We start from the raw sequence: 24260 nt of genomic DNA on the forward strand, positions 1-24260 counted from the left end.
CACGTTGTTTTGTGTCCACGATCTGCGTCTTTGTTTGTCCTCCAGACCTGACCTATGCATGGGTCTTCAATGAGTACCCATACTTTGTCCAACAAGACAACCGGCGTTTCGTCTCCCAGCAAACAGGAAACCTTTACATTGCCAAGGTGGAGCCCTCTGACGTGGGTAACTACACCTGTGTCGTGATGAACAGCATCACGAAGGGCAAAGTTCACAGCTCACCCACGTCTCTGATCCTCCGGACAGATGGTAAGACAACAGCTTATGGCCGTGATGTGACAAGTGTGCCTTTCAGCCATGTATGGAGGACCTTCCCTTTCATGGTGCCTATAATCATCATGCTAGCATGGTTGCTCTTTGTCCTGTCGTGCCTCACTGTGGTTGAGTCACAGAGTGCTAATGCCTGTAAATAAATAGTTGCTCCTCAATGTAGGCCAGCAAACAAAGCACCCAAATCCCATCTTTGCTGACTTAGCTTTCTTATAATTCGCATTCCCTTTAAAAGCTTTCCCTGTGCTTTCACATGAGTTCTCGGGCCGCTCCTCAGTGGTCTGTTGTTCTCTTTTCTGTTATGCTTTCATGGAAAGAGTGAATAAAAATTGCCTTCAGAATGAATTAAACATAAGCTATACGTCACTGGACCATTACATTGAGTGTTCTGGTGGCTCAACCAGTTAGTTTCCACTCAGTGTACTGTACATGTAGCTGCATAAATTTAAATCCCATCGCATCACTTTCAGATCCCTGTCTCCACTGTCCTCCCTGAATACTGATATTAACAATAACATACCAGAGGTTGGGAACGGCCCACTCAAGCTTTGAGATAACAGCCTGACTAGCTGCAAAAAAAAACAGATTTCAGATCTACTCTATTCCTACTCATCTGTTCCACCAAGAAGAGATTTAAAGTATTCCTTGCTGGTGTTTCACTGCACCCTGGCGACTGCACACTTCAGTGATGTACTACTTTGAGTTTACCCATGAGAGAATGTTCTTTGCTCAGAGAACAGTCTCTCATGGTCACGCTCATGTGTCTTTTATTTCTCCTCTGTTAGTTTTACAGTGCTATTGTTTGGTCCATAATGCAAGCCATATTGCTTGTAAGTCATGAATAATGGAGGACTGAGCAAGTTCTTGTGCTTGCTCTTCATAGGAGTGATGGGTGAATACGAGCCGAAAATAGAAGTTAATTTCCCAGACAATGTGCCTGCCGCAAAAGGATCAACAGTTACGCTGGAGTGTTTCGCCCTTGGGAAGTAAGCCGGATTCCTTGAAGCATGTTTTCAATCTTCTGCTGTCTTTCATTCCAGATGAGGAACCTCCGAATTTCTGTATAGTAAAGTTACAGCGGCAGTTATATTTCTTAGTGTGGCATCGAGCCATGATTGGTTTGAAAACCATGTGAGACTGCTTTTTTTGTTGTTGTTGGATTGAGCTAACTCTAAACCATTCATCCGTAAAAAATACACTGAATAGGCTTTAAGCTCCATGAAGCACTTTATTGCAGGATTATTACCGGCTCCTGCAACCTGAGCGACAATCTTAAATGTGAATCACGACATTCGGCTGAGGGTTGCTTCCTTGGTCTCTTCCAGCCCTGTGCCAGAGATCACCTGGAAGAGGGCTAACGGCGTGCCCTTCCCCAGCAAAGTCAAAATGAAGTACTCCAACGCCGTCCTGGAGATCCCCAGCTTCCAGCAGGACGATACAGGAGGATACGAGTGCGTGGCAGAGAACAGGATGGGCAAGAACACGGCCACCGGTCGACTGGCGTTCTATGGTACTAAGACCTTTGTTTGGCTTGCTAAGATAACACGAAAAACACTTGTAATTGTAAAGTTATTAAGAATTAGAAACTCTTCCAGCCATCCTGTTCTGCGTTTAATACTGTCAGCATGTGGCATCAACAATTGGCTTAAGTGGTTAAGAATTGTTACTTGGTAACAGAGCTGCAATGATTCGTCCATTCATTGATTAGTCGATCTAAAGAATATTCGTCACCAGCTAGTTAAATAATTAGTCGTTTCAGTCGTTTTTCAAGAAAAATGTCAAACATTTGCTGCTTCCACCTGCTTAAATGTGACAATTTGCTGCTTTTCTTTGTCATTTACAACAGCAAATGAAGAATTTTTTGGTTTTTGACTGTTGGTTGAAGAGAAGCAATCTGGAGATCTCACTTGAGGCTCTGAGAAATTGTGATGGTGAATTTTCACCATTTTTTAACAATGAATCCATTAATCGTTAAAGTAATCATCAGATTAACTGATAATGAAAATAATCTTTGTTTCATCCCTCTTTGGTAACATGATAATTGTAATGATTTCAACTGCTTGTTGTAATATTCAAAGCTGGAATGAGACATTATCCTCTTCCCGGATCAGAAACGCTGTTGGTTATAGTTTTACTGCCGTTGTTACATTTCTGGGTTCTTGGCTTACTTCAGCTGTGAATTTTTGTGAGAGAGGGAAAATGACACTTGTGAAATTGGAGCTGACGGTATGTACAGTGCCTGTGAACTGAGCTGTGCTTATTATGGGCCCAACACTCTACCCATGAAAATTCCTGAAAAGCTGTAAATATGCAGAGGTAAGATGCAGGATGAGTTGTGTGCTGGATGGGACAGAGGTGATGTTTATTCTACACAGAATTAAGGTGACAGGTAGGGGTGAGCGGAGGTGTCGCGTTCGCTTTAGCTCTGGCTTTGTGGTGCAGTCTTTGGGGCCACGGGCTGCTGACATGTTTAATTGATAAAGCTGAGTGGTACTCTCTCTTCGCTCCTCTCTCCTCTATCCCCTTTAAAGACAAACCCATTCTTCAAACGTTTTTTATGATTTGCTCTTATTTGAGCTGTCAGTGTGCGCATGCTTTCCTTTGAACTATTTTGGATGCAGCATATTTAATGAGATCATTCTGCTCCTTCAAAATCTGCTTCTCGTCAGATATTTCACTGGAGTGTATTTCTGTTCCCTCAGCCAAGCCTCAGTGGATCCAGGCCGTGAAGGACACGGCCCTGGCCATAGAGGAGAGACTATACTGGGAGTGCCGGGCCAATGGGAAGCCCAAACCCTCCTACACGTGGCTGAAGAACGGCCAACAGCTTCTCTCAGGGGTAAATTACAGCCTGTCTTCTGCCACCTACCAATATTTCATTTTAAAGACTTAATCTTCAGCTTCAGCTGATCCCTTCATTTTAGAGAGCCTGGCTTCAAACACGTTGCTGTTTTTCCAAGTGCAATTTAGAGTGAGATCAGAGGAGAGTGTAAACATCTTGCAGAGGTGTGCCAGTGATGAGACTTGGATGTAACTGTCTCTTATTCTGCTCTACCTTGGCAGATTACACAGTCTTAGAGAGTGGATCAGTGTAGTCCCTGCGAGATTGCTCCATTTCATCTGAATGGAGTCAGTGGTTGCTTTTCATTATTCATGGTGCATGTTTAAGCTCCTCCAGATTTAGGGACAATGGACTTTAATCTTCTGTGAAATATACTGTATATAGCAGCACACCTTACTCCAGACCACCAGAGAAATACACGCCGTCTTGTGTATTTTGAGATCCATACCTTGAAACTTAATTTTCCAGCATTTAATAAAGCTTGGGGCAAGGCTTCTTCTTTTGAGTTGGACTGCAAATATAACCCGTCTGAATTTATTATGAAGAAGACATTTTTTTAAAATGTCATTCTTTAATTTGATTTCAAGAATATATTCAGAGTTTCACCATTTAGAATATGATTGGCAGTTGCACAATTAAAAAGGCAATATTGTCTTTTTTTCCTAATTTTTGTTTCATATATGTCACACATGGCTTATGATGAGCATGCTGTTTGGTACATTTACAATATATACTTTAATGAAAATGTTTTTGAGAATGAGTGTGACAGCGTAAAGGTGTGTACGATTTAGTGGCATCTAGCTTTGAGGTTCCTGATTCACCACCTGAACACGCCTCATATCACCCTCCTACTATGGTGCCTGCTAGAGTCAGTGTTTGGTTTGTCCATTCTGGGCTACTGTAGAAACACGGCGGTCTCCATGGTGGTGTCCATGGAAGAGGACCCACTCCCTCTGTAGACATACAGAGCTCATTCTAAGGTAACGAAAACACGTGTTGTTTTCCGGTGATTAGCAAAACATAACTGTGAATATTATCTGACATTTCTGCCAATATACCCCCCTAAATCCTACTCACTGGTCCTTTGATCCTCACAGGCAAAACAGAAACAGTATAAGCTGTGTTTTGTTTTATGGTTTTCACAAACTCCGTTTCCACTGCCAGATATTAGTCCTGAAAACATCCAGTTAGAAACAGTTCAGTCGAGTGGGCCAACTGACACACTGTAAGACTGGTTTACATGATGGTGAGAGGAAGCATACTGTAAATGGAAAACAAAAATGTGGTTTGTGCTCTGACTGATTCATTCTCTGCAACATAATCCTGATTTGATCTGCACCCATTGACAATGCCTCTCACCCAATCCGATGGTTATTGAGCTTTGCCAGAGCGCACTGAGCAAAGCGAAAGCTACCTTTAAGTCTTAAGCAATAATTGCTTTCTTTCATCCTTTTCTTCACAGGACAGAATCCATGTGGAGGATGGAGTCCTGTCAGTGTCAGTGCTGACACTATCTGACGCTGGCATGTACCAGTGTGTGGCTGAGAATAAACACGGCGTCATATATTTTGCTGCTGAACTAATGGTTTTAGGTAGGGTGGCATTTATCTGTCGCTTAAATCCTCAAATCGTTGTTGCCAAAGAATCTTAAAGGTCAATTTACTGTCATTCTTAAAGGTTGCCTGGATTAGCAGATAATGGGGTCAGCGAGGACGATTTTGTGGGGCCAAACACATTTAACAAATCATTTTTCCCTTGGTGTTATCCTGATTTATTTTGATGTCATGTTGGGGAAGGGGTGGTGGATGCAGAATTCCCAGTTGAGCGGAAAACGTGATCTTCTGCAGAAGAAACAATTAAAAGTATTTTCAGCTTTCTTCAGAAACCCATTTCATATGCAGAAAATGGAATAAAAAATCATCAGCAGTGATTCGATTTTAGATTTATTTGATTCCCATTCCAGCTGTTGAAAATGTCAGTCTCCATTTCTTTACCATCTGATGATTTTCCCAGATCAAACTGAAGCACGCTTCAGATACCTTCTGAGGTTTGCTGCAGTCTTGTACTAAAGTCAGTTTACTGTTTCCTTCATCAGCCTCTCCTCCAGACTTCACAGGGAACGTCCTCAGAGCTTTGCTCAAAGCCAAGGCAGGAACTACTGTGACATTAGAGTGTAAACCCCAGGCCTATCCCATCGCCAGCATCTTATGGAAGAAAGGAAACCTGCCCATCCACACCAATGACAGGTAATGATTGAACGAGATGTTCCTGCACATGTTCTGAAACTGCTTTTATGATGCTAGAGCAAAAAAAAAAATGGTGGCTGTTCAAAGTAGCGACAGCAATGCACACAGATAATTCAATCAATTCAGTATTTTCAGAGCGGGTGCATTATTCATCCCACCTGCGCCCTTTTCAAGCCTCATTTGGTCACATACGTGATCACTGACATGTAGACAAATCGAGAAACAGAGTTTATCTCATGTTAAAATGATTCTTTGTTCTTGCAAATTTGATTGTAAGCTGCTGTCTGTGCTTGTACGCTCCTCTAGGATCACACTGTCCCCGGATGGAACGCTGAGGCTTGCCAACGTGAGCAAGTCTGATGCGGGCAGCTATACGTGCTTCGCTCGGAATAGATTTGGCATGTCAAGTACAACTGGAAGGCTCCTCGTTACCGGTGAGCTCCACTGTTAAATAGCAGAAAGCTTGTGCGTCCCACTTAGTAAGCAGAATTTATTGCTCTGTATGGATTAACACAGGAGAGAGCTACTGTACCGCGAGGACTTGAGTCAATAACTGGTGGGTTGAAAATATAAACAGAGTTTGGGTTTTGCTCTGAGGACCACATCAAAACTAAAACAAGTCTCTCTCTTTGAGGGGCTAAACATCTTTGCATAATTAACAGCCTTAAATGTTTTTAGACTCATTTAAATGTGATTTTCTTGCTATATTTATTTATTTCAGGGGGTGTTGTCCTTACAAATGCTCAAATGCAACTTGAAAGAAAAAAAACAAAAAACTCTTGTTTTCTTTTCAGTTATTTTATTGAGCTGTTTTGTTTGGCTGCATTTTGCAGCGGCTGCAATAATGCACTTGGAAGGTGTTTGAGAAAATACTCGATCATTGTTTTCCTCAAAGCAGCTGAAACAGCCAATTTACTGCAACAAACCAAAGTGCCCTGAGTGGAAGCAATGAAAGCGTTAGCGAGGAGGTGTTAGAGATGCTGTTATTGTGGAGCGTGTGTTTCCAGTGGAGTGATAGTTGTGAGCTCTCTTATTGGTTTTATTAATGTGCTGAATGCTATTCTCTGCTGCTGTAAGTGCCAAGGCCAGTTATGTTTTTACATGACTGTTTTTCGAGGCCATAATGCAGTCAGCGACACAGAGGCGTGACCCAGGCATTGATTATTACTAGCTTAAGAACTGGGGGGGGACCCTTTTTTTGTCCCTTGACACTGTGCGTAAGGTAAGAGTACAAATCCTCTTCCTTTGTGTTGTACCTTCTTTATTTGATTCTAGCAGATTCATTATCTTGACTTTTGAAGCACAGCAGACTTAGCCAAATGATTGCTATTGTACACTTTGAAGCAGTGCCCCTCATTTTTGTTCTGGATGCACAGAGAAGCCCATTACATGAAGTTTTATCTGATCCACAGTGTATTGTAATTGCTATCAGGATTTCAGAAGATTATTCTAGCTGTGTCGGCCTGGAGTATTAGGCCATTTTAGTGGTGGCAGGCTTCATGTTATCACATTATTCGACTGAGACTTTCATGAGACCTTCCTCTATACAGATAATACTCCTCTGCCTGTAACTTAGTGTATTAAAGAGAACATTCTTGTGCTCCAGTAAGTGCTGTATCAGTAGTCTGCCTCTGTTCCAGAAAATCAACAAAGCACCGCTCATCTCGTTGCAACAGGGGAGCAGATCTCATTTCAACTTATGGGGCGACCACAAAGGCCGGATGCTGTTCAAACAAATACAAGCCCGGGCTATTATTGGAAGTTTTATAGCAGGCTAGCTAAGCTAGAAAGCTACCTCTAAATATGAATCTGGCTCAGGGATAAGTTAATGAATGAATGGTTATGTTTTTAAACCTTCTATTCTGTTGAACAAAATCACTTAAAAGGCATCAGTCACAAGACTAGCTTTGTGTTATTATGGATCCCAGTGCTATTCTTGGCCAGACCCACCCCACTCTGCCTCTGATTGGTTGCCTTTGTTGTTGTGTTGGTTAACGAGATTGGTTAGGGTTCGTTTAAGAATATGGGTTAGCCAATCAGAGTCAGCACAGTAAGGTGGGTCCTGACAAGAAAAGCAGTGTAATCCATAATAACGCTGAGCTGAGCTTATTAGGGCAGACAAACCTCATGTTTTTCAGAAGTTGGAGGGGATCTGCTCCCAGGTGTTGCAATGAAATGTCTCATGCTCTGGATGAGATTGGAAGCTGCCCGGGCCAGAAATGACTCCCTCTCACAACGTTTGCAGATCCAACCAGAATCACCCAGGGGCCGGTGGACATGGAGATCATTGTGGGCGAGAGCATCGTGTTACCCTGTCAGGTCACCAGTGACCCCGTCCTCGACGTTTCTTTCTCCTGGGCCTTCAACGGACAGCTCATCGCCAAGGGAGACGGTCACTTTGAGCTCGTGGGTGGGGTGAGTGACCCACAGTCATACCTCTACAGAACGTGTGAATGGGCACTTGGCACCTATTCCCATCTTGCTTCACTTTATCTCTACCATTAGTTAAAAGAGATGGCTTGTGGGTTGACATCGTAGTGGCTCTCGTAGAGATTTACTGTGGCTAGTTTTGCTGCAAAGGGTGTGACACTATCCCTCTCGCAATTCTTAAAGTGTCGGTGGTATGATAAGTGGTGGGAATGTGGAAATCTTTGGAAGGAAGCGCCATTAGATCATTCAACCACCTCTAAGCCTCCAGTTGTACTTTTGTGAATGGAAGCCTGTCGGTTGGTATGTCAAAACACACTTCCTACATAAAAATCATCATGTAGGTAATGCGTTAGTTGCTCAGCCATTGTGACAGGTTGTCATCTTTTTGAGTACCCTTTTCCTACCAGAGCTCAGCCCTCTGAAGTAATCTATTTTTAATACTTTTGACTGGTCTTGAATTCTTTTCAAATCCTACTTTGACATAGCCTGCTGCACCGCTCCTTATAACAGAAAGGGGATACACATCATTAGAGGTGTCTTTTAAAGGAGTGAAAGCATGGCAGAGCCCCAAATGACAAAACACTTTAAGAACACCCTCACACCCTTCGAGATTAACCATTCTTCCTGTGCCTGTTTGACTGACAATGTTCTTATCTGAAAACAGACTACTTCTTCAGCAATGCAAGAATATCCTCAGTCCAAAGAGATTATCAACTTAACTTTGCTGCTTCAAGGAATTTAATTTCCATAATTAAACCACGCTGGCTGTGCTGCCACATTTCCCTGCCAATGCCAAGAGAACGATTTCACCACTAATTTACCATTTGCTGCTTACGGGTGTCCTCTCAGATGAGAATCTGGAGGGCTTTTTTTCCCTCTCCAATTGAGCAAAAACCGACTGAACTCAGTAGTAGTGGCTTATTTGAGCAGTTTTCTTGCAGCAGGTCCTGAAGGTCATGGTGATGACCTCTATAAAAAGCAAGTGAAATTGCAGAGGCCTTGTCAAACACAAAAACTCCATTTGCTGCATACAGTTTTTGTGAATTCTGGCCATGATCTTTTCACCTGAGCTCATCTTGGACAGCAGTGTGTGACTAAGAGGTTTTGTCATATTCAGAAATTTTTCATTATGTTTGTCTTTATGGTTTTGGCTGCATGAACTATCAAGAGATATGTGTAAAATATCACTGGTGTAAAATACCTTCTTAAAAAAGGCCTGATTTTCCTCTGCAGAGTCCCAGCTAGATAACTGCAGGATCTGCAAACGTTTTTGGCACTACCATTTACTACACCTTATATATGCTTCACTACGTTCTTTAATAAGCTGTCACAAGGTGTGTTATCTTTCATGCTACATAAAGCTTTCATTCCTCCTTGGTAGAGAACAGCAGGAGATCTGATGATCAGGAACATTCAGCTTTACCATGCCGGCAAATATATCTGTGTGGTGGACACGGACGTGGAGAGCTTGTCAGCCGTGGCTGTATTGATTGTGAAAGGTAAGAAAACCTCCTCTCTGCTCTGCAGTCACTAATTAAAACAGGGCTTACAGCCAGGATTGTTTCTGGGTTTCTCTTTTAAAAACGGGAAATTAAAAATCTAAAATTCAGTGTTAATGGCAAATGAACTGGACTTGTATAACGTTTTTCTACCTTGACAGACAAAGTGCTTTACAATTTGCCTCTCATTCACCCATTCTCACACACACACACACACACACACACACACACACACAGTATGTTGCACTGAGAGCAGTGTGGGGTTCAACGTCTTGCTCAAGGACACCTCGACATGTAATAGCTGGAAAGTGGGTGATGGATGTAGCCACAATAAAAAGATATCTGTATTCTGTAAAGGTTACCAAATAAAGCCCTCTTTCCAAAATAAATAAATAAATAAATAAAGGCAAAAGAAAACATCTATCTATGGATATGCTTTACTGAGAATATTAAAAATGATGACTGTCTGGGCGTGCAATGTTCATTTAGGCTTTTAAACTGAAATGGGTTTTGTTTCAGCTGGTGATTGCAGTGCAACCAAAATGCCCATATTCTCATGAAAATCATTCCAGATGTCATCAGAGAGTGTGCAGTTTTCATGTCCTGCTTATTTCTACTAGCAATCGCTTGATTACATCAAATAGAGGAGGCTTGCTTCTCTTTTAGATTGCTTTCAGGGATATTCATAGAAGTAGAGAACTTGACAAAACTGTGAAATTGTAGGAATATCAGCTATTTTTGTTTCTCTCTCTCTTTCTTTGTAATGACCAATTTCCAATATTGTTGCAATGAACTTGACAGTGGAGTGCTTAGATGCCTGTCTGTGCTCACTCGTGCAGTATGTATAGCTCCATAGAGACACAATTGTCAAGAATTACATCGGGCAGAACAAAACAGAACAACTTTTGTAATGTGTTTGGGGGAATGGCAGGTTTGTATTGCATGCAGGCTGGGAGGATGGATGTCTCTGGCTCTGATCAATAAGCTGAATAGCCCAGCAAATTGACACTAAGCAAATATGTTAAATGTCAGATGGGGTGAGGGATGATTTTAGTGTCAAGATTTGAAATGGTTAGGATCTCTATTTTGGATCTTTATTTTGTGAGGATGCCCACCAGTGATTCAGCTGAAGATCTTCTCAGCAAATGGCATTAATAAGTGCTCCTTTCCAAATGGGTAAGAACTAAGTGGAAATAAGACTGTTTTTCAAGTAGAAGCAATATCAAGCCCCTAGAAATGGATTGGCCCTGGTATTGACTGGAGAGAAACTTGTGACTCAGATTGTGCATTATTTACACTTCCTGCTCACGGCAGCTGTCATGGATGTCTCATTGCTTGGATTGAATAGCTTCAAATGTTGGGCGACAAAGCATGAAGCTGAATAGAAAACCACTCATGGAGGGTGAAGAATGGCTTTGCTTGCCCACAACTGCAAACCTCTAAAAACCATCGATTTGACTATCCAATCTAGCAGCCAGTCATTATCCTGTTTCAAAACCCCACTACCTTTATACCTATAACCTATAAAGGACACAAGTAGCTCTTTCATTGTGCAACACCATATGTAACACATGCTGCATATTAACCACCCAAGACTCAAGCTGTGCTCACGCAAATGATAAACCTGATTCCAAAAAGGTTGAACGCTGTGTAAAACTTAAGCGACAACCTCCAGGACTTAAAAAACTGTAGTTCCCCAAAGTGTTTTTTTCTTTTTTTACATCAAGTCTTAATCTGTGAAGTGTACTGTAACTGATACTTCCATCTTTTTCCATCTTAATGTGGTGGAGTAGAAGTATAGAGATAAAATGATAAAATGGAAAAACTGTCTTAAAATTGTGATCCAGTACAGTACTTTTTCAGAAAAAGGGCCCCTGTCCCTGTGTGGCTAATCAACAGGACATGCTGTTTTCATTGGAACTACTTTCCACCAGACAAATTGTCCTGTGTTGTGTGTGTTACCCAAAGCAATGGGGACACTGGAAAGAGATGTTGCTGTTGAATTTTTTAAAACGTCATTTTTCAAAGCTGTTTGCACCACAAAAAAAAAGAATCCGTTCACTCCCATTTATTTTTGGGTGGAGGCAGAAATCTCGGAGATGGATAGCTTAAAAAAGCTTGACAAATAAAGCCCAAACTATCTGCATGGCTGTATACTGTAAGAGGCAGCTGAGAATACGCTACAGCAGGATCCAGCTTCCCTCGGTGGCTGCATTTACGTGCACTCAAAAAATGCAATTTTAATGTTAAGACAACAGTGTGAATAATGCAGGACTCATTTAACTGTGATAATGATTGAGTCAGTGGGATTGTGCTTTAAGCTGGACCGAGTGTGATAGCATCAATATACACGGTCATTTACAATCATAATAGCTGTGATGCTGATTATTGGTGTTATCGGCGATAGAGGTATTATTGCAATCATGTAATATTAGCCAGTGATGGTAACTCAGTCATTTTACAGGGTGCTTTTTCACATCCCGTCTCACTCCACTCCTCTCGCAGCACTGAAGGTCAATGATAATAGCTCCTGACACAAAGACTCTTGAGTGATCATCTGGGTTCTTGTTTTTTTACAATAGCAGTCGAAAATGTTTTTGATGCCACTCCATGATGCCTCGCAAACACTCCACTGGGTGGTGGTGGTTATGGAGAAGGTCATGTTATACAGATAACACCATGGTCATTAGCATTCAAACCACTTGGCCAGCACTTGTGCTTGTTTGACAGTTACATCATCATCATCCTCATCACCCTGGAAGACAGTGCGTAGGGAAACGCACAGCACTCTGCAAATATGTGTTTTCTCATTACTGTTGCATCAATTTTATCACATACTGTGATTTAAATTCACTTCTGACACGTGTGACATATATTACAAATTTGGGTAATATTCAGTTCGGATCAAAATAATATTACGGTGTCTGTAAGTATTCATAACACAGCCAGATATTAACTTGCCCTGTGCCAAGTTCACAATAAAAGCCCAGACAGTCTGTCCATATTAATAACAGATTATTTGAACACCCTCAAGACAGTGACAACACCCTCTTGCCTCCGCCAATGAAATATAATTAAGAGGATAAGGAATTGATCCTTGATTGTGTGCTCCATTAATATGTATTAATGAGGCCAGTGTATTAAAGGTTTTTTTTGATCAAGAGCTGCTAATGAGTTTTACAAAGATCAATATCTCTAAAGCCAGAGCTTTCAGGCCAAATGTATGTTGCTTGCACATTAAAGGCTTCTGTAAACAAGAAAATGTAGTCCAGCATTTTCTTTAACATGCATGCTGAGCAGGGTCTGCTGAATATTTATGCAAACACGCATTTGCACATACATAGTGCATGAGCCGTAAACACAAAAGCACTTGTTTGTTTCTCCAAAGCATTGATTGTTTATGAAAATAACCATTTAAAGCTTTAATAATTACAATGTTTTGCTTCAGATTAGAAGCCACTACAGAGCCGGTGAGGAGTGTGAACAGGGCTAGGGGCGTTATTATTCTGCGGTCTGTCTCACAGCTCTCTAGTGGTCTATTATTTCTGATGAGCCGACACATTCATTAGGACAGGAAACAGTAGATGAGGCTAAAGTAAAACATCACACCGCTTAATTGGTGGGATAATGAAAATAAATGATAAAACTCTGGTTCTTCAGGGCTATGAGGCCCTTTTTCATCTCTTACCTTTTAATTCGATTCCCTGCATCTACTTACGTCTGCTGTTTCATCGATCAATTACCAGGAGGATCATGAAAGGGAGGGATTATAAGTTGGGTGAATATTGGAGGATAAATCTTGAATACATTTTTAATTCCTTACGAAGGGCATAACTTCTCCTTAAATTCAAAGCTTTGTAAAAATGTTTTTCTCCTGTTATTGTTGATTTCAAGATACAGAGGCTCTCAGCTAAGCGTAGTAATCTCTCAGTGCTGTGGAGCTGGATGCGTTCTTCTATCTTTGCTGTTCATGTTTTTTCTTGCAGTATGTGAGAGTACACACCCTTGCGTCCACATTTTGTAGTCTCATCTGTGTCTCTGCATGTGCAAGTGCCTCACAGTGTCTGTTCGTGTGATCGAGCCAGGTCCCCCCAGCCCTCCAGACTCTGTGACGGTGGAGGAGGTGACAGACAGTACAGCCCAGCTGGCCTGGAGCGCCGGCAGAGACAACGGCAGCCCCATTACCAATTACCTCATCCAGACCAGGACTCCCTTCACTGTGGGCTGGCAGAGGGTTAACACAGGTAGGCAGCACTCGAAGATGAATTTTCATCTCATGCCACATGTGATGTTACTCAGATAATTTATGGATCCCCGCAGGGAAATTCTCTTACAGCTGCGAGGTCAGAGTGTAGGGTCAGCTGGAGAGCGAACGCTCTGGAGATGGGAGGGTTTCAGGGTCTTCCTCAAGAGAGCTAGAGGTTATTGTTTCTGCTTTTACATGATCCCATTTAATCCATTTTAATGACCTTTACACCTCAGTCCTCAACCCAGAATCCATTTCGTCTGCTTAAACCAGTGGCTCTCAAACTGGGGGCATGAAGCTAAGTTAGTTAATAGGATTTATTTAGGGAAAATAAATGTTTATCTCACTAAAAATCAACTTGGATCTTCTTTTATTAGTTGCTTCCCATATTGTTGTTAATGAGTGACCAAAATTGTGGAGTGGGGGACATTTACTTTCTTTGGCTTCTGAATGGGCGTTTGAGAATCGCTGGCTTAAGAGAAGTCAAGTCTGTTTGGATGGCATCTAGCTCTTGTTCCTGTGGAAGTGGAAGGCGCATATTACAAGCTGCTCTGGACAGCAGCAGCTGTCAAATGAATGTAATGTAATGAAGTAAATTATTTTGTTTTATTAGTTGTTAGCTGTGATTCCTAGGAAACAAGATGGAAAAAAAAGGGCAAAGTTGGGTCAAGTTAAAGTTGCTATAATGAATATTTTTATTTTAATAAACAATCAAATGACTATGTGTAATGTGAAAGGGGTCGCTGGTAATGATGAACCCAAAGATAATTATCACCAGACTCTGCAGGTCTGTAGGCTTTCAGCTCATCGCTTTAGTTTTTCAACTTGCAAAAACAGAGCTCGAAGGAGAGAGTGTCCAGCTTAGATTTAGCAGATGCTGAGCAACACAACTCTAAATGAAATGTTGCTCCGTATCCACTGGATGTATGATAGGCAACTGTTTGCTGGCAGCTTCAAAAAAAGCAGCATAAAAGTGATAGATAATACCAGCACCAGTCAGCGTTGTGTTTATAGCTTTAAGTTGCCCCCAAGTAGCCAGAAAGTCTGTTAACATACGTTTAAAGTCACTGTTTAGGATTTCAAAGGATAATAATAAGGACCGGCACCCCCAGTGTTCACATTAAAGAAGACAGTGTTACAGACACAGACAGGTAACCCCGCCTTATCTTACCTGTTTTCTCTATGTGTAGCAGACCTTTAGGAGTCTAGACTCACAGCCAAAGCTCCTCTGACATTCCTCAGAAGGGCAATTATGGACCAGGCTACGCTGCTTAAGACATATGTGTTCAATGATTTGTCTTCTCTATTCAGTTTTCCCTGTTTTTTTTCCAGTCCCCGAGATAATTGATGGGAACACACTGACAGCCACTGTGGTGGACCTCAATGCCTGGGTGGAGTATGAGTTTCGGGTTTTGGCCAGAAACAGTGTTGGGGTTGGAGAACCCAGCCCTGTGTCAGTGAAGACCAGGACAGAGGATGCAGGTACAGCCAATGCAACTCCCCATTTTCCCCTTGAATCATTCATCCTGATCAGATAGAAAATATCAAAACCTCAAACAGCAAAGAAAGAAACAAAAATAAAACAGCTGGTTTCGGATCATCCCACCATCTCTTTTTGCACAACTTTCTAAAGCCTTAAGTGTTTCTTATATGGAGGCGTGAATAAGGTTTGTGTTGTGTAGTTCCTGATGCAGCGCCAGGTGACGTGGGTGGAGGAGGCGGAAGCAGATCTGAACTGGTCATCACATGGGAGGTAAGTCATCAGTCTTGTGTTCTAGCCTGTGATTCAGAGTGGCTACAGTTAATCTTCTTTATCCTTGAGTGAGGTGCTTAATATTTCTCACTAAATCAAAACCCCTTCTCTCTTTGGCTCGTGGGTATCATAAATTTTGGGTCAATTGAAGCCTGGCGCTGAAGTCGTTGTAATTTCTTAGTTACAGAGTCTGCATGTAAGGCAGCAGCGATGTGTACACAAGCAGAACACTGAGTCTGACAATTATTGTCACTTATGAGGCGTTGATCTGCGGTCAGTCGCTGTTGTTTAGTCAAATCTGAAACAAGTTGGGTAGTTGAAAAATCATGTTGATATTAAAGAAGTCATTAGCTGGCTAAAGCTATCTCATTATTTCAGTTTTCTCATTTCATTAAAATCAGGAATACCGTTTCATTTTAAAAGCTGCACGGACGTTCTGTAATGAGCTTTAGATTTTTTTTTAAATGGCATTTTACTGCTCATTTCATTTCGTCAGGTGGGTCACAAAAGCAATTTGTGGGTCAAGCTCTTCTCTTGGCACCATGTGAGTGGGTGGTGATTGTGTCAGCCCAGCAGCGGGGTGAACGTGAGTGGTTTGTATATGTTTTAATATCACTATAGTTTTGTGTTTCACTCTCAGCCTGTCCCCGAAGAACTACAGAATGGTGAAAGCTTTGGTTACATCATTGCTTTCCGCGCCTTCGGAGAAGTTAGCTGGACCCACGTGGCCACCTCTGCCCCGGGCGCATCGCGCTACGTGTACCGCAACGACAGCATCGCACCTTTCTCTCCGTTTCATGTCAAAGTTGGCACTTACAACAGCAAAGGGCAGGGTCCCTTCAGCCCCGTGGTCACCATCTACTCTGCAGAGATAGGTAAGGGAATGAACGTGAGTGGGATCTTTGAAAAGCTACAAACATTTTTCTGTTTGTGAAAAGGGCAAGGATCATGGAAATGGTTTTCAAGGAAGTGGCATTTATTTTCCTGCATGAAAAGGAAGAGTCATGCCGGAAAATAAATCGGCGGAAATCTTTTTACAAGTAAAAATGGGTAGGAAACTTTGGGGGAAAAGGATTGCAGCACATTTATGTTAGGATAGGCTGATTGCCTGCAAATATCACTGCTCTTCTGAATAGCTATGCCACAGTGAAAACCGGTTGGCATTTAGATCTATGCTGCCTCTCAGCATGCTGAGAGGGGGTCAGTCTGTAGTGTAGTGTTGGTCTATTTACCAGCAGCACCTGTGTGTGATGATTCATCCAAGTAGGGATCAACAAGAATGGCACACTGTTATAAATGTAAAAATCGAAGAGATTTGTTCTGCTCGTCTCTGTGCTGTTGGAAGAAGGCAGCAATGCTCAGTCTCCTGTTGTCTGTTTTCAGAGCCAAGTGGGATGCCAGCGGGAGTCTGGGCCAGAAGTGTCTCAGCCTCTGAGATTGAGGTGAATTGGCAGGCTCTCTCCTTCACCCCTGAAAGGGTTCTGGGCTATGAGGTACATTTTACCCTTTTAAATGGAAATAGAAATCACACACACAACACAATTCAAATGCTTGTCATCACCCCTGTTGTACCTCAAAACCATCACTTCCAAACTCCCCGTCGCCATGGAAATGGCTGTCTGAGTTGGGCGACTGTTACAGCCAAAATTATACAGTTCTTTGTATCGAGGCGACAGGAAAACATGTCACCGAGTTTTCAAGAGAAGTCTTTTCATGGTGCTGTCAGTTGCTGTATGGGGTATCATGATGCAGAGCTGCATGATAGTCTGTGCTGCAATACTATACCACACCTCGTGTCAGAACGCCAAGAAACGCTATCGTACCGCACCGAAAACCCGTGGGATGATGCTGAAAGCTGATTAAGACTTAAGTGTTTTTACAGTGGAGCACAGCAGCACCGCGGGAATCAGTCTTCAGTCTTTAGTCATTGTTCGCTAATTGAAATAGGAATATTAAGCGTTTTCAACCCAAAACAGTAGATTTCATTCTACTTTACCTTCAAAAACTGGGACAGCCTGATTGCCTCACCTGCATAATTCGCACTTAATAATCAGGGTGATCAAAGAGCTTTACTCAAAGATGTTGTTGTGATTCTTTTGCTCAGTAAAATCAAAGTTGTTTCAATATTCCCATCAGGGAAAATAAGCCGTCGTGACATTTCGGATCTGAGCTACCCCGGCGATGTCAACATCAGCTCACGCTGAATAATGATGATAGAAAAGTAGATGGGTGGAGGCGGGGTGGATGTTGTTTTGTCATTTATTCTCAGTTTGAAGGGTAGAAGGAGCGATAACAAAATTTTCACTTATTTTAGGTTTGGTAATTGTAGTTAGTATCAATCAGGAATATTTCTGTTCCATTTTCATTAGTGGAAAAATAAATAGTACATGCCGCCGTGTGACGCACCACCAATTCAGTCATCAACCAAAAACACCAAAGTGGTCCGAGCTACTCACATATGAGCATTTGCTGCTTATTGCTGGATGATTGTAAATTCAGTACCTTTGTGTTGTTGACTGCTGGTTGGTTTTGTGGTGTCATCGTGCACTTTTGGGAATTTCAATTGGCGTTTTCTGTGCGTATTTTTTATATTATAATGACTCAATCATTTATTAATGATGAAAAGAATCAATAGATTAGTTGATTAGGAAAAGGATGCTTAATAGCTTCTCTGATGTGTCACTCTTTCAGTAGTGTCTGAACAACAGTGAAACATTTGTAGGAGCTGTAAAAGTCCATTAGCAAAGACTTTGTAATGTCAGATCAAATATCCCTCTGGAAAGGAAATGTGATCTTCCTTAAAGGATTCTGCCAGCGGCGATCATTTAACAACATCGCATTCCCCCAAGACATCAAAAACAACTGCAGATATTTTGTTGTGCTGTATGTGAAAAACATTTTCTCTGATCCAAAGCCATGTATCGGGGTTTAAATGCCAGATGGCATGCTCTCCGTGTCAAACAGGTGGTTTACTGGGAGGACGACACTAAACCAGAGACCATGGGGAAGGTGAGGGTGCCTTGGAACCAGACCTCGGTCACAGTGAGCGGCCTGGCAGGAAACACGCAGTATTTCCTGACGGTCAGCGCTTTCAACACAGCGGGCACTGGCCCCTTCCTCCCCGCAATCAATGTCACCACAAAAAAGCCCCGTAAGTTTGCAGCACCCAGGACGCCCTGCTGCTCGAATGTTTGATTTTTTGTCCTCAATGATTATAATTCAGAGGTGAAAAGTCTATTCTTAGTCACCCCTACAAAGCAGGAGAAAGATAAAGGAAACAATTTCTACCTCTGGTCTCATTCCTGGAAGCCTGGAAGCATTTTTTTCTCATGAGAGAAATGTGATCATTCTTACATAATGATGTGACAGTGACGTGTTTCTGTGCTGACATACAGCCATGAATTGTTTTTATATCGTGCAGCACCAGCCCAGCCGCCGCTGAATGTTGAATGGACCCTAATTGGCTCACAGCTGTCTCTTTACTGGGAACCTGTGGTGGCGATGGAATCAGAAGCAGAAGTCACAGGATACCAGGTGAGTGTTAGCTTGTCAGTTATGTTTATTCCTCTTATGTATCCGACTGAGGGAAAGAGTGGACCCTGCCCCTCTAAGCAGCCAGCCTGTTAGACTGCATGTTTACAATGTGTCACTCACCTTGCCCACCCCACCCCCCCCATTCAGCTGTCGTACAGGAGACAGAGACACAAAGAGGTAAACACACTCACAACACCCAACTCAACAGCAGAGCTGACCCTCGCCGAGGAAGAGGACGACTACATCATCCACATCCAGACGCTGAGTGAAGGAGGGCTGGGCCCGGCCTCCGACCCCGTACGCATCCACCAACTAAGTAAGCTCGCTCAGGGTTGTCGTGGTTAAAAATGGAAAGTTCGAGGAATAATCTGGGGTTGGCTATATATATTTTCTGTATTGCCTCTGTACGCCGTATCACTGAAATATGCTGACGCCACCATGTTGAAGAGGAGCACAGCGGAGTGGGGAGATTTGACATGTACAGTATATTCACTCAGTCTCTCTCTCTCTCTCAACTTGTGCTTTTGTATTGTTTATCCATGCTGAAATTAAGTCACTTAGCACTTCTTAAACCGGACACAAACATTTTGTCCTCCGTTGACTCACCATTACATTCGTCACCAGCCGCCCCCGTTCAGCTCCTCCAGGCTTATATTTTGCTGAAATATGCAGTGCAATCCATCTCTGTCGCAGGGGTTGACTTCCTCTTTTACTAGATGCTATTACTGTCCTGTGGGACTCCAGGGGGCTCCTCTTTCTGCTCTAAATGCTAATTTGCATTGTTGATATTCTGTGTTGAATCCCTGAAAACAGCAGTTGAGAGAGATAGAATTCCACATTGGCTTTTCTTTTAAATTTCATTTGAAAAATAGGCTTTTTTTCCCCCCAAGATGTTCATACTGCAAAGAAAAAGATGTGGGCAAAACACATTAGCAGGTCAAACAGAGCGCTGTGTTTAACTAGTAGCTCTGAAACATCGGATGTGCAGATGTGGTTCAGGTGTGCATCAATAATATATATTCTACCAGGGAAACTGTTTCATATGGATATTATGTCATTACAGGAAAATACTTAGTGATCCCTAAGAGTTAAGTGAGTCACTTAAATCATGCATGAGAGACTAGTGAAGAGAGCAAACTGCATCAAGCTCGTAGTCCCTTTACAACCCTAATACATTTTTTACAGTTGCAGTCATAAGCTGGGACATAAATTAGTTTTTACCACATTTTAAGTACCTCTGCGGCACATGCTGATGGGAAAGTTTCCCTTCGGGGATTTCTGCCAGAAAGCCTGAAAGCAGACACAGTTTGGTTAAGTTTAGGCACCAAAACGGCTTAGTCAGGTCATCCACCCCTGCACAGGATTTGACGTTCTTTTCAGTTAGAAAGTTAGTATTTCAGGTCGAAGTGTTGGTGTGCTGCAAGCTGTCTGCTTCTTCCAGCAGGTTTACCAGTAGTTTATCATTTTTTTGTGTGTGTGTGTGTGTGTGTGTTGTAGGTATGAGTGCCCGCGGCTCAAGAGCCAGGAGTTTGGACATCTTCCCCCTCTCCCTGCTCCTCGCCATCGCAATATCAACATTCAGGTCAACTTCGTGACACAATGACGAACTCTGCTGTGTTTTTCAAACTTCTTATTGGTTCTTTTTTCTTAAATTTGTGAAAGTCGCTGATTTAGTTTTTTTCTCTCTCTCTCATTTTTGGAGGTGACCACATACTATTTTGCAGTGTTAGTTTGCGGGTATGAGGCAGCACAAAGTTGGAGCGTGCTGTCAGAGACTCTTCGTTAACAGTAAAGGCTTGGGCTTTTTTTTTTTTTTTTTTTTTTTTTTTTCTTAACGCGGGTCTGTTTTGACGTTTCTGCCGGGTAGGGAACAATGCTCCATTTCAACTCTTTTTTCGAATGATACAGATGCCTTACTTCCATTCATGTGCCAAAGTAGTTTCAGCCTTCTCGTTGTTATTGCTAAGATAGCTACATTCTTTCCTCAACATTTTATTCCTCACTGTTTCTTCTTACTGAAGGTCTTGGTGTACCTTGCAGAGGGCCGTGATGAGAAGTTGTGTTTTGTATTTTGGAATATTTTCACTTTTCCTCTCTACATCTGAATTGGCGAGTCGGAACATGTTCATTCACCCGTGGCCGTGCCTTTGGAGATTCCTGTAACGCCGTCACTTAAAGACACTAGTCAGTGATACTCAGTGTTTCAGCACATACTGCAGCCACCTTCATCCTTCTGCGCTCCATTAAAAGTTGGTTGTGTCCCAGATGAAACTCATAAAACAGCTCACGGTGCCGGTGTTAGCCAATTACTTTTATCATTTGATTGTGGAGAGCTGAATGTACCATGAGGGCTCCGACAGGTTTTAATGCCTCACACCAGTTATTGTGTTCGCCGCTGATTGATGCATTGGACTTTTCTCTGCATTCAAAGTTTACATCTGCCTGTACACAGCAGTGGTGGGAGAGGTATAGAACTGCCAGTGTATTTCCTTCAACACTAACGCTGAAACAATCAGTCAGTTGACAGAAAATAATTAACAGCGTATCATTTAAGTCATCTATCAAGGAAAAAATGCCAAACATACTCGACAAGATGTACGTTCGATTGCAATCCATTTGACTCCATGGACTCCACTCGGAGGGTATTATCCCACTTTATACTGTGGCCACGTGCCAAAAGCCAATCAGTGAGTAAGTAACATGTTTTATCCCACTTGTGCTGTTTTTTACAGTGGTAACTGGTAGGAGTAGGATAGTAGGAAGGGGTTCATTTCATAAGGCTGGGCTGAGAGTTTAGCTTGGTTACAGACCCTCGGTAGAATGAAGTCTGATTATGCAGACCTGCAGGAGAGTCAAAACCCCCACGAACTGTAAAATCATGTTGACAGGAATAGCTCCACTTTTGGAGAAGAAATCTTATTCACTTTCTTGCAGAGTTAGATGTGAATATTGATGCCACTCTCACATCTGTGTGTTAGTTATGGAGGGAGGGGTCCATTAGCTTAGCTTAGCATAAAGGAAACGGGGGAAACAGTTAGCCCTGCTCTGTCCAACGTTCACAAATGCGCCTTGCAGCACCTGGGAAGCTCACTGATTAACAAGTTATGTCCTGTGCGTCTCTAAGGACGCGATATAATTCATCAGAGGTGCATGTCAGATAGTCGAACGGCTTCGGAAACCCCCTCCCCCACACCTTTCTGACTGCTGGAGGGGTGGAGGTGCTTAACCCTGACTTGCAGAGGTTTTATAGATCCGTGTTTTTACAACCAAGTGAAACAGTATGTTTGTTGTCTGATAATGTGTCCCATTTCCGACTTTCTCATCTAGCTCTCAGCAAGAAAGCAAATAAGCATATTTACCAAAACGTTCAAATGTTCCTTTAAAGGGTAGTTTCACTGATCGCACTCAAATCGTCAAACTACAAGAGCAGAGAGAAGCAGTGTGATTCTTTTAGAGTGTGAAAATTCATTCTTGACCTCTGGAACAATAGTTTCACAAAATGATCTCAGCTCAATGTCCACTTACTAGCTTTATCCAGAGCTTTTAGACATCATCTATATCAGCAGATGGAGTTTGCTCAAATGTTCCTCACTTCAGTCACTCAGCTGAGTGGACTCCATCTGCTGATGAAAACTGAGATGTGCTTGAAAGATGGTCTGAAAATGTTACATTCACCTTGAGTTCAGATGATTTTGTCACATCACTTTTCAACACTAGTGCGTTCATTTATAAAACACCTGTGTCAGAAGTGCTTAGTTTCAAAGGGGTCCCCAGCCACCAATCACAATCCAGAATTCGTAGTGGCCATGAGTTTGGAGTGTCGATAAAAGCACCTTGGGCTCTGGGGAGATTGTGCATTTTTCTTGACTAAATGCAAATAATCATTGTTTGCAGCCCTAGTCTTCATCCATCTGGGCAACACAGAGTAGTTGTGCCAGTCAACACGCATCATCAGCCATCGCCGTCGAGATGAGAGGCTTAAAGTGCTGCCAATTGTGCCAGTCTGATAATTGAAATCTAGCCACCAGCTTAGACATTATTTGGCAAAATGTATGGTCAGCTGTGATTTAATACTTTGTGAATCTGTCCTTTCTTGTCAGTTGTATTGGCTTTTTGTGTAGTATGTGTTGTCATTGTTTATTTATGTATTTCAGCGAAACCCCACTGCTCAGGTATTCAGACCTGCTTCATCCAACCTTTCAATAGCCCTATAGTGGCAGGAGCAGATAGATCACACATCTGTCAGCACCCAACACAAGGGTCTATTTAACAGTCCGACTTGACGAATGGAGAGCCTGATATGTGCCGTGATTTAGCAGACATTAAAATATCTTAGTAAATTAGAGCAGGCCTGAGGGGATTCTATGGGAAAGGGCATAGGAGTAATGGTTCTAATGACACCCACGCAAGACTAATATATCAGGATTTAGAGAGGACTAAATCAGGACAATTCCATCAAGTTGACACCAGGAAGATTCAAGGGTGTGTGTGTGTGTGCGTGCATGCGTGCGTGCGCGCATGTGTGTGTCTGTGTGGTTAATGCCTTACCTTATGGTGTCATGAACAACTGTTTTCAAGAGGAACGTTCTGCTATTTGGGGAAAAAAAATAGTTTAAACTTGTTTCTTGTACTATGGTTCAGGGCTTCAGGCATCAGAAACACTGCAGACATTCAAATGCAGTTATACAAGGTCAGTATGGGAGGCAGACAAAAATGAGTTTGAGTTGAAATTTCTGTTTTTCTATCACATTTGCATGGATTGCCAGTGCAAAGGAGCTCCAGAATGGAAGGCCAGGTCAGGTGCACCTTGCAGGGTACAGTTTGTATTAAATGTGAAGACGAAAGGTTTTCCTCCCCGATGAGTGTTAATAACTTCCAGAAAGCAGTCTTTGAATCCTGTTACATTGTTTTTGTGGCTTTACGTGTGGTTAATCTGTACACATCCTTTCATCACAGAATGTCATTGTTAAGATAACAAATGTTTACACGGGAAATGCATCTTTCTGGCTGATTTATCGATTTTACTGAACTGAAAAAAGACAACATTGCAGTTTATGAACTTGTGTCTTGGCTACATAGAAGCATTGCCAACCTCTTTGTTTTGTAACGTATCAGTACTGTGGAGATGTTTGGATTTGGACTTTGATTTCCTCTTGTTTTAATGTTTGATATGGTTCCTGATTTTTTCTTTGGTTCCTCGAAAAATTCTGCACAAAGGTCAAGTGTTGCTTGAAAATAACCTGTAAGAGCCAGGGTCAGCGGGTTCAAGAGCCAGTGTGATGAGATCTCGCTTGCCTTCATACAGTACACTGTACATACTGTATGTATTTTGTTGTGATTTGAAGCAGTGCCCCCAACTGGGAGACCAAACCGTGGTGTCCTACTTCCAAATGTAATTCTCAGTCAAACCCAGAATCTGAAAAATACATGAGCATAGAGT

The 24260-nt window shown here is 42.3% G+C and overlaps 1 protein-coding gene across 4 annotated transcripts in view; it reads left to right on the top strand.

Moving 5' to 3' along the window:
* The window catches only part of cntn3a.2 (contactin 3a, tandem duplicate 2), a 30436-nt gene extending 9871 nt beyond the window's left edge, over window positions 1-20565 (top strand). For 3 of the 4 annotated variants that reach the window (XM_076740574.1, XM_076740576.1, XM_076740575.1), the window contains 18 exons: window positions 46-249; window positions 1154-1256; window positions 1596-1780; window positions 2973-3109; window positions 4575-4704; window positions 5208-5358; window positions 5665-5792; window positions 7604-7773; window positions 9170-9287; window positions 13373-13531; window positions 14866-15015; window positions 15216-15286; window positions 15927-16161; window positions 16670-16779; window positions 18251-18437; window positions 18708-18820; window positions 18968-19136; window positions 20318-20565. In XM_076740574.1, the coding sequence (XP_076596689.1) occupies window positions 46-249; window positions 1154-1256; window positions 1596-1780; window positions 2973-3109; window positions 4575-4704; window positions 5208-5358; window positions 5665-5792; window positions 7604-7773; window positions 9170-9287; window positions 13373-13531; window positions 14866-15015; window positions 15216-15286; window positions 15927-16161; window positions 16670-16779; window positions 18251-18437; window positions 18708-18820; window positions 18968-19136; window positions 20318-20415 (2618 nt within the window). In that variant the 3' untranslated portion in view covers window positions 20416-20565. Of the gene's footprint in view, window positions 1-45; window positions 250-1153; window positions 1257-1595; window positions 1781-2972; window positions 3110-4574; window positions 4705-5207; window positions 5359-5664; window positions 5793-7603; window positions 7774-9169; window positions 9288-13372; window positions 13532-14865; window positions 15016-15215; window positions 15287-15926; window positions 16162-16669; window positions 16780-18250; window positions 18438-18707; window positions 18821-18967; window positions 19301-20317 lie in introns of those variants that run through there. The other variant, XM_076740577.1, reaches the window with a different exon arrangement.
* Window positions 20566-24260: the final 3695 nt, after the last annotated feature.

The sequence above is a fragment of the Chaetodon auriga genome, chromosome 10, assembly GCF_051107435.1.
Source record: "Chaetodon auriga isolate fChaAug3 chromosome 10, fChaAug3.hap1, whole genome shotgun sequence".
NCBI lineage: Eukaryota > Metazoa > Chordata > Actinopteri > Chaetodontiformes > Chaetodontidae > Chaetodon > Chaetodon auriga.